At 42.9% G+C, this 9,885-nt stretch overlaps 1 protein-coding gene across 5 annotated transcripts; it reads right to left on the bottom strand.

Annotated features, from left to right (window-relative positions):
* Positions 1-1,182: 1,182 nt before the first annotated feature.
* Positions 1,183-9,856, bottom strand: Wdr53 (WD repeat domain 53). 5 transcript variants are annotated; one of them, XM_032900101.1, is made up of 3 exons: positions 9,757-9,855; positions 5,491-5,986; positions 1,183-1,811 (listed from the first exon to the last, which is right to left on the bottom strand). In XM_032900101.1, exons 1-3 carry the CDS (start codon positions 9,804-9,806, stop codon positions 1,215-1,217), a joined length of 1,143 nt encoding a protein of 380 aa, XP_032755992.1. In that variant the 5' UTR covers positions 9,807-9,855; the 3' UTR covers positions 1,183-1,214. The 5 variants fall into 5 exon arrangements, with proteins under 5 accessions (XP_032755992.1, XP_032755993.1, XP_032755996.1 ...); XM_032900102.1 differs by lacking the exon at positions 9,757-9,855 and adding an exon at positions 9,716-9,739; XM_032900103.1 differs by having other exon boundaries at positions 1,713-1,811; positions 5,431-5,986; positions 9,757-9,856.
* Positions 9,857-9,885: the final 29 nt, after the last annotated feature.

Below are 9,885 nucleotides of genomic sequence, written 5' to 3'. Positions count from 1 at the left end.
GTCATAAACTCTTCTCTAGGCTGGAGAGACGGCTCAGCGGTTAAGAGCACTGACTGCTCTTCCAGAGGTCCTGAGTTCAAATCACAGCCATTGGCCCAAGTTCCTGACTGCTGGGAAACAAGCATGGACCATCCACTGGATAGATTATGATTTCTAAGATCATAATTTTAAATGAGAAAAAATATTGAAAAAGCAGTAAGTGGTAAAACCTAACCAAAAACTCTTTTTAATGGAACATTATTAAAAAAAAAAAAAAAAAATCAAAAGACAAAAAAAAAAAAACAAGAACACAGTGAAAGCCCCAAACTTTGTATGGGGAGAAAAGAAATATTGTATACAATTTACAATACCTGGTGTTTGGTTTCCTCCCTGGGACAAGCACCCCCTACCCCACAGGTGCATATTTTACATACCAAAGCAGACCTGCTCCAGGTTCTCTCCGCATCCCTGCCCCCAATCCTGAACTTTGCAGCCCAGGGGCTGGGCTGTCTTCCCCCCAGAGGCTTTTACTGTATAATCTGAACATTTTGGATTGTCTCTCTTCTTTCCCTCTTTTCCTTCTCTCTTTATCTTTCCCCCTCCTCTGTTTCCCTTCCCATGGCAACCTCCCTGGCCTCCTTCCTTGGGTTCAGTGAACTTACCCTTGGAGAGCAGCCAGAGAGCAGCTCCCCAGTAAACCTGACTTCATATATAATTTAATCTGGTTTGAATTGACTCATTTTACTGGTGGAGAAATAACTTATCAGTTGGCACAATTAACACTCAATGAATCCCTTTATCCAAACTCTAATGTCACTTGCTCGGGTTGGGGATTTAGCTCAGTGGTAGAGCGCTTGCCTAGGAAGCGCAAGGCCCTGTTCGGTCCCCAGCTCCGAAAAAAAAAAAAAAAAAAAATGTCACTTGCTCTATGAAGTATTATCCAATGATTTTCTTTTGTTCAAATTTATATGATTCTACACATGACAAACAGCTCAAAGCAAGAATTTTTCTTAGACTGGAAAATAAAAATAGCTTTGTCAGCAGAGCAGAGGGGGCTCATACTTGTAATCTCAGAATTTGGAGGCTGAGACAGGAGGATTGTCAGAAGTTTGAGGGCAGCCTATGCTATATAGCGAGTGAGTTCTAGACCAGCCTGGGCTACAAGTGTCTTAAGGAAGCAAGGAAACACAAAAACCCAAAGGCTTTGTCGGTTCTTTCAAAGCACTTTATTGGACCTAAAGTTCATTCAGGGGATACACAGACACACAACTCGTCTGATCGGCCACTAATATGCTTTGGTTCCCTTTTATTTTTGTACTCAACAGCCAGTTCACTTTTTCTCCGTGTTCAATATCGAGCTTCGGTAGAAGCTTTGCAAGTCCCTCGTCCTCGGCCCCCGGGACTCTAGAGTCCCCACTCTGCGTGGGGCGCACTGCCCTCTTTGTTTTCTTCCTGTGGATGTGCTTCACGGGACTCTTCTGCTGTTTCTCCATTTTGCTGCTCACGTCCCACAACCTTATCTTCCCGTCATTCCCTCCTGTGAGCAGCAGATGGGACTCAGGCAGAAAGCAGACCTGGGATACACCCAGAGTATGTCCCTTAAATCCCAATTCTCGCTCACATTTGACTCCCATCACCCTGAAGATGCGCACTTTACCATCCTCTGCACCACAGCTAAAAATGTTGCCACACGATGCCACAGAGATAGAGTGGGCTAGTGCAGGGTTTAGGAGCCGACCAGGGGTCTGGGGGCCTTCCGTTTCCTCTGTTTCATCCTCCTGTAAATTTGTAATCCAGACAGGTCGGGCTTTTTGAAGACTCCACAGCATTACCTTTAAATAAGGTGAAATTACAGTCACACAGTGTTCTAGGCTCATTGCTCAACTACAGTGTCTACTGAGCTTCTAATAAAATAGGTCACAGTTCCTCTCACACTAAATGGTGTTAGCTGACATGCCAGGATAACATGACCCACACTAGACTAAAACCAGAATGCACACGCACAGGTAAAATTTACAGGGGAGGGATCCTAACACTTTTATTGAACAGACTCCATGAAAATCCAGTGGTTGGGATGAGGATGAAAATATGGCTTAATGGTACAAACACGTATCGGCCACTGTAAAACCAAGGGAGACCCCCAACATCACCCCCCAAAATTAAAAAAAAAAAAAAAAAAAAAAGGAAAGAAATGAAAACAAGCCAGTCTGCCTTTAAGCTCAGCACTAGGGAGGCAGAGGAAGCAAACCCCCAGCCTCCCACCCCCTCCCCCAAGCCCCTGTTTTTTCAAGACAGGGTTTCTCTGTAGCACTAGCTGTCCTGGAACTCTCTCTGTAGACCAGGTGTCCTCAAACTCACAGAGATCCACCTGCCTCTCTCTCTCAAGTGCTGGGGTTAAAGGCGCACCACCACAGGGCATGGAAGGCAGGGATTTATGCATTCAAGGTCAGTTTGGTCTACATCGCCCCGTCCAGACCGTCCAATGCTACACAGTGAGCCCTTGTCTCAACAAACAACAAAAACCTTAAAAAAATATTTCATAGTTGACTTGCCAAAGAAATTCTTGGTTTGTTTCAAACCAGATCTCACTATGTAGGGCAAGTTAGTTTTGAACTTATGATGACCCTTCTGCCTGTTCGTCCAGTGCTAGGATCAGAAGTGTGTATCACCACACCCAGCTCTGACTCTTTTTCTTTATCTGGGGCCAGGAAATACCAGTGGAGGGGGGTTGTTTTTTTTTTCTTTAAGATTTATTTATTTATATTAGTACACTGTCTCTGTCTTCAGACACACCAGAAGAGGGCATCACATCTCATTACAGATGGTTGTGAGCCATCATGTGGTTGCTGGGAATTGAACTCAGGACCTCTGGGAGAGCAGTCAGGGACCTTAACCACTAAGCCATCTCTCCAGCCCCATGTTCTTTTTTTTTTTTTTTTTTTTTAAATGTAGCAGAAATCTGTGTGTGTGTGTGTGTGTGTGTGTGTGTGTGTGTGTGTGTGTGTGACGACGCTGATGTACAACCCAGCAAATAGAATTTGGGAGGCAGAGGCAAGAATTCTAGCTCATTCCCTGCTACACAGTGAGACGTTACCAGGCAAATCAAAATACCCTGCCTTTCCACAGAACGTTGAGAATGTTCTCATGCAGATGCATACCCCTAAAATGTTTCACACAGAATTGGAGCCAAAATGCCAAAATCTGGATGTCTATTTTTTTAAAAAGATTCTTTTTTGAGACAAGGCCTCTCTATATAGCCCAGGCTGGTTTTGAATTCATAGCGATGTGTCTGCCTCTGCCTCCAAATGCTGAGACGGCATGCACCACCATGGCCGGCCCACAAAGCTTCATTTAACTTTTACGTGTGTGTGTGTGTGTGTGTGTGTGTGTGTGTGTGTGTGTGTGTGAGAGAGAGAGAGAGAGAGAGAGAGAGAGAGAGAGAGAGAGAAATACCAGTGCCTTGGCAGTCCAGAAGAGAAGAGGGCATTAATTAGATCTCTGTAGCTGTAGTTAGGCAGTTGTGAGCCACCTGCCATGGGGGCTGGGAACTCAACTCAGGTCCTCTGCAAGAGCAGTGTGAACTCTCACTACTGGGCCTCTCTCTAGCTCCTGTCCATTCCTAATCTCACCTCAAGAGTACAGGTCCCGTTTGCATATCTAACTTACATGTAGGAGTTAGTGAGCCAGTGGTAAAAACTGAAGGAGGAGAGAGGTAGTCAAACACACTACCTCTGAGTATTGCTAACCAGCAGCCAGCTAGCTGTTCCAGTACTTCCTGAAAACCACAGGAAGATCCAGCCTGCTGGGGAACAATGCAGATTTAGGAAGGCTTTGGTTATGACCTAGTTGTAGGCTGCAGGGCAACTGTGTCCTATAAATACAGAAGAAGCCTGGTGTGGTGTATGACTTTAGTCCCAGTACTTGGAGGCAGAGAGACAAGTAGATATCTCTGAATTTGAGGACAGTCTGGTTTACAAAGTTGGTTCCAGAACAGCCAGGGCAACACAGAGAACAAATACACCCAGAGCAATTCTGTATTGAATGATTTTGTATATAGAATTTTTACAGAAGCACTACAAATATTTTTCAGGGGGAATTCTTTATTATTTGGTGAGTGTCCTAGCACACAGGACATGTATTGGCTCCATTGCCATGCCCTTCAATCTTATGGATGATACTGATTTGTTGGTGTTGTAGTATGTTGTTGTTTTTTAGATAGGATCTATTACATAGCTCTGGCTGTCATCCTATAACTTGCTATGCAGCTCTTGCTGGCCTTGAACTCACAGAGAGCTGCCTGCTTTTGCCTCCCAGGAGCTGGGATTAAAGGAGGCCAGCACACTTCAAGTGTAGATAATACTTTGAATACCTCATATAACAGAGAAAAGTATGGGTTTCAGAGGCAGACATTGAAGTCTAATTATAGTCAGGTGGCTCACTTATAATAATTATTGACAAGGAACAACAGGAGACTAGAGAGAAGGCTTGGCAGTTAAGCACACTGTTTGCTCTTCCAGAGGACCCTGGTTCAAATCTCAGCATCCACACGGTAGCTTGAAGCTGTCTGTAACTCTAGTTCTAGGGTATTCAATGCCTAGTTCTGGTCTCTACAGGTACCAGGCACACAAGCAGTGCACAGACAAACATGCAGGCAGAACATCCATACACGTAAAATGAAATTACTTTTAAAGGGAACAGTAGTTAGGAGGGCACGATGGAATGAAGACTAGTTTGTGCAAAGCACCCAAAATCCTAAGCACTCGATTCCAGTGATGAGATTTTTCTCTTGCAGGAGGAAGGCCAGCTCACCAGTTCAAGCTACCTAAGAACTCTCATGTTACTCCAAGATCTGCTCCTGTGAAAACAGAACGTTAAACCCCACCAGCTTTCCCTATACAGTGTGCTTTATACCCCCATGCCTTTCCTCTGAAGTCAGGCTAATTTGTGATGTTGTTTCCAGTCTAGTACTGCATACAGTGTTTTGCTTCTGATCACTCACACGCATTTCAATCACCTCAAATTTTAAGTAAAAAGAGACCCTGCAACTCCCCCTCACCCCCCTTTTAAACTATTTAAGTTTCTAGGGAATGTGTAGAACAACTCTGCCTTCAGCATCTCACCCCCACCCCTTTTTTGTTAAGTTGACCTAAAACTACTTCTTTGTTTAAAGCAAGTTTTAGAATCGGATATTTGAATCCTAAGGTCTTAGAATATCTTTAAGGATGGACAAAGGAAGACCAAAGGCTAATGAATAAAATATGGTGTCAGGCTAGCACTCAAGCTAGAAGTAAGCTGCGATCCACAGCTGAGTAAGAAGTGTTAGAGTAGAAAACACCTGATCAACACTTGACTCCAGGACTGGGATAGAGGTTAGTGGGAGAGCACATGTGTGGCATGTACAGGTCCTAAGCTCAATTTCCATAGCTGCCAAGGAGACCAAGCCGAACATACTTGATTTTCTTAGCAAATTCTGCTCGGAAAGTACCCAAGTGCTCTTTGCATAAACATCACCTGCATATCCAAGCCGCATGACACCAGGCTCTGAGGCCTCTGAGGTCGGAAAGCCACAGAGGAACAAATGTTGGAATGTCTCTTCAGGGATCTGGTAACTTTCTTCTTTTCCAAGTCGAGGATTTTGATTGCCCCAGAGTCATCAGCAGAAGCCAGCAGACTTTCAGTTTCATTTAATGAAAGACAATTGATTTCTTCCTCATTCACATGAAAGTGGTCCAGGCACCCTTTGAGAGACCTGACATCTAGTACACTGATGGACTCTCCATGGGAGGCATAGAGCTTGGTGGGGCAGGAAGCGGAAAACACGACGCTGGTCACATCATCTGCCCCTTCCAACTGCATGTGTCCTACAGGGGTCCCATCTTCACCCCAAGCCACAAGGTCTCCACCCTCTCCTCCTGAAGCCACCAGCCCGTCTTTACTTGCATTCAGGCAAAGGATTGAAGAAGAATGTCCTCCAGTCCACTTGACTGCCATGATGGCCTGCAAAATTCTGGGAAGAGGGAGAAAACCTGTATCAGATTTTGTATAAGAACTCGATACTATGAGACAAATATAATTACCAACATTTCAACAGTTTTTAAAGATTGCTTAAAAATTCAACAACCCTTGCCCTCTCCTCTCAAAAGACATTTGAGGACTAAATCTACAAATCTCTAGTTAAATATAAGACTGCTTCTCTAGTACACATCTACAGGAAACCCAAATACACGCTGACTAGCAGGAATAAACTCTTAGGTTTTCTCCTAATCTTATCCTTGTTTTTGGTTTTGTTTGTTTGTTATTGTTGTTGTTTTAAAGGGATTAACTCTATTTTAAAGGTACTTTGGGCTAACTTCTATCCTACAGAAAACATGAGAAGTTAGGCAATGAGCAGACTGTATAGTTAAAAGGACTATTACAGACACATGCAGTTCTGATAATTTTTTCCATAAAGGTCTAGTAGTAAGTCTTCTTTTAAAAAAAGATTTTATTTATTTGATGTATGTGAGTAGACTAGCTATCTTCAAATACATCAGAAGAGGGCCTCGGATTCCATTACAGATGGTTGGTGGGAATTAACTTAAGACCTCTGGAAGAACAGTAAGTGCTCTTAGCCACTGAGCCATCTCTCCAGCCCTAGTACTAAGTCTTATTACATCAATCTTTTAAGATCCAAGAGTACAGTACAGGTCTACACATGAGAGGGGAGGTATTACATTTCCATACACTAAATGAATCACGTGAATATTTATTGATCACTTACATAGTCAGAAAAATAACAAACAACTATCAATGAGTCTATTTAAAAAAAAAAAAAAAGAGTTCAGAAAGCCTCAAAAAACTCATTTGGAGGGGTTGGGGGTTTAGCTCAGTGGTAGAGCGCTTGCCTAGCAAGCGCAAGGCCCTGGGTTCAGTCCCCAGCTCCGAAAAAAAAGAAAAAAAAAAAAAAAAAAAACTCATTTGGAGCCACAGAGATGGTTCAGTGCTTAAGAGAATTTTACTAGCTGCTATTTGAAAGGATCACCTTGGTTCCCAGTACCCACATGGCAGTTCACAACCAACAAATAACTTCAGTCCCAGGAGATCCAGTGCTTTCTTTGGACCTCTGAGGGTACCGGGTATCAAACTGTTAAACACATGCACACCTGTAATCCTAGCACTTAGGAGGCTGAGGCAGGAAGATATTGAGTTCTGGGCCACTGTGGGCTACATACTGAGACCCTCAAAGGAAAAAATGGTGTGTGTGTGTGTGTGTGTGTGTGTGTGTGTGTGTGTGTGTGAAACAGAGTGCTATGACAGAGTAGGGGAAAGTTATTTAAATATATGTTAAGTCAAAACAATTTAGAAATGAAGTGTTTGCAAGCTGCTGTTGTTGACTTTGTACACTTGAAGCAGACAGCCTTGTAGAAATGTGTCCATGCCAAAATTACTTCCCTCACCTATCGAGTTCCTAAGCTTGTCTTCTGTGAGGTCACCTAAAGCACAGAATTACTCATATCCTACCATGATTAGTTTAATTAGATAATAGATTCATTTCCTCCAACTCCTAATTCGATGAGGGAGTGCGTAAGAGCAAAGTAGGGCATGTTAAAGGAATCTTTTAAAAGGGTAAAATGCCACAGGGGGCAGTTCCGAGCAGGTAGAATAGATAAAGTCCTGGGGGAGGGGGGGGGAAGGGAGGTTCATGAAGAGCAGGTGAAGGACCTGTAACAAGAAGGGAGTGATGAAGGCCATCTTCTTACACTTTGAAACTATCCTGGCTCTAGTTGCGTGACGACATGCCACGAAAGTCATATGAACAACTGGGGTAAAGACACAACAGAATGAAGCTGGGCAGTGGGGCATGCCTTTTAATACTAGCATAAAGGCAGCTGTGAATCCAAGGCTAGTCTGGTCTACATATCAAGGTCCAGATTATTTATGGCTATACAGAAAAATCCAGTCTTGAAAAACAAGCACCACCACCCCCCCAAAAAAACAAAAAACAAAAAACAAAAGAGAGCAGAATGATACCATTGGATACTTCAAAGATTTGTCTTTTTCTTTTTTTTTTTTCAGAGCTGGGGACCAAACCCAGGGCCTTGTGCTTGCTAGGCAAGCGCTCTACCACTGAGCTAAATCCCCAACCCCCAAAGATTCGTCTTAAGACAAGATAAAGTATTTGATAAGTGGATGATCTCTGCCATCAGTGTTTTTTTAGTCATACCTTTATTCATGAATTTCTACTATCCATTTGTACAAGCCTGAGATAGATAGATAGATAGATGATAGAGAGAAAGAAAGAAAGAGAGAGAAAGAAAGTAAGAGAGAAAGGAAGAAAGAAAGAAAGAAAGAAAGAAACCATCTGAATCTGTCTCTCCTAGGGTCCCCAAGTAACTAGAGTCTATACTCTTAGTACCATTTGCCCATGCCTTTCAATCTAACCATTCTATGTATGTAGTTCTTTACTTTCTTTTCAGATCCACAAAATTTAAAGGAAAAGCAATTGTCATTCAGACAAAATTTGGTTCAACATTCAGGAGCCATGAAGAGAGAGGCCATTACTATAATGTGTGGGTCAACACTTCTTCATAGATTTGGACTAAAGTTAGTCCTGATGTGGAGAAACTAAGTGACAACCAAAACAACTCAAAGACTGTGACATTAGCCTAGACACAACAGACAAAAATTTGGGTTACTTGGTGGAAGACACCTTGAGGAAGGGATTAGCAAGGCATAAGCATGTAATTATACCCCAGTAGGGAAGCAGTTGTTGTTCATTTGTTTTTACTAAAAATCAGGAAGTGGATTGCACATAGGTGGATCTCAGGCAAGGTTTCTTGCTACAAAAAATTGCACAATACTGGACTTGACTACTGAGCCTGTGGGCCCTATTACAATAATCACTTCATAGTCTTGAGAATTATAAAAGTCAGATTAAAAGATCTCATCAATGCCTGGTTCACACTGTAGTTCTTTTGTTTTATGTGTATGGCGTGTATGTGCGTACACCTCGGTCATTCGTGAAGCCGGAAGGCTTGGCTCCCCTTGAACTGAAGTTACAGGCAGCCTTGAGCCTCCATATGGGTGCTAGGAATGAACCTATGTCTTCTACAAGAGCAGCAAGTGCTCTTAACTGGTCAGACATCACTCCAGCCCTCAATTCTTTTTCTAAATGCCCTTTAAAATTTGAAAACATCGTATAACTAAATAATGCTAGGTTCTTTTCCTCCCACTGTTGGGATTACAAATTACAAAACAAAAAACCACACACATTTCCTTAATCTTTTTACTATGAGATGAACCGAATGCACTATATTTTGTCCAAAAGACTGTGACACTTGGTATTCAAATGACCCTTTGAAATTACCCAAACTTGCTTAATATCAAATATAATAAAAACCTGCGTATTTACGACGGTTGCTCAGATTTAGCCACCTTACTTTTAGAATGGATACTGTATAGATGTTCTGTTGAGTCCCCTACTGTCCTAGCCAGGAAAAGACGATGTCAATTTCTCAAGGTAAAAAATAAAGTAAAATGGATCTAACCTGACCACGAAAGGGGTCTCCAACTGCCCAAAGGTAAAGTTAATAGATCCAAGCGAACTGAAGATGAAGGATCTAAGAACTGGCTAGCAAACTTTGTCGTAAACAAAGTTGGAGAATGAGCAGAAAGCAAATGAAACGGGAAACTCCGTAGGAAGAGAGGCCAAGGAAAGCCGACTCAAGGCCATTAGAGGAAAAACAGAAAAACGCACTTGAGAACAGATCAGAATCCCACTAGCCAACAGCCTCATACCTGGGCTTCCCGTTCCCGGTGGCGCGTAGTGATGACCTCAGGCGCAGCATCCAATCCCATCAAGCTTAGGGAGCGAGGCGCCTCCACCGAACAGTCACTTCCGGGCTGAGAGGCGCGGCGGCCGAGCTG

Source organism: Rattus rattus, chromosome 4 (genome assembly GCF_011064425.1).
Source record: "Rattus rattus isolate New Zealand chromosome 4, Rrattus_CSIRO_v1, whole genome shotgun sequence".
In the NCBI taxonomy this organism is placed as follows: Eukaryota; Metazoa; Chordata; class Mammalia; order Rodentia; family Muridae; genus Rattus; species Rattus rattus.
The sequence above is the reverse complement of the archived record's forward strand: the minus strand, read 5'-3'. Positions and strand labels throughout refer to the sequence as shown.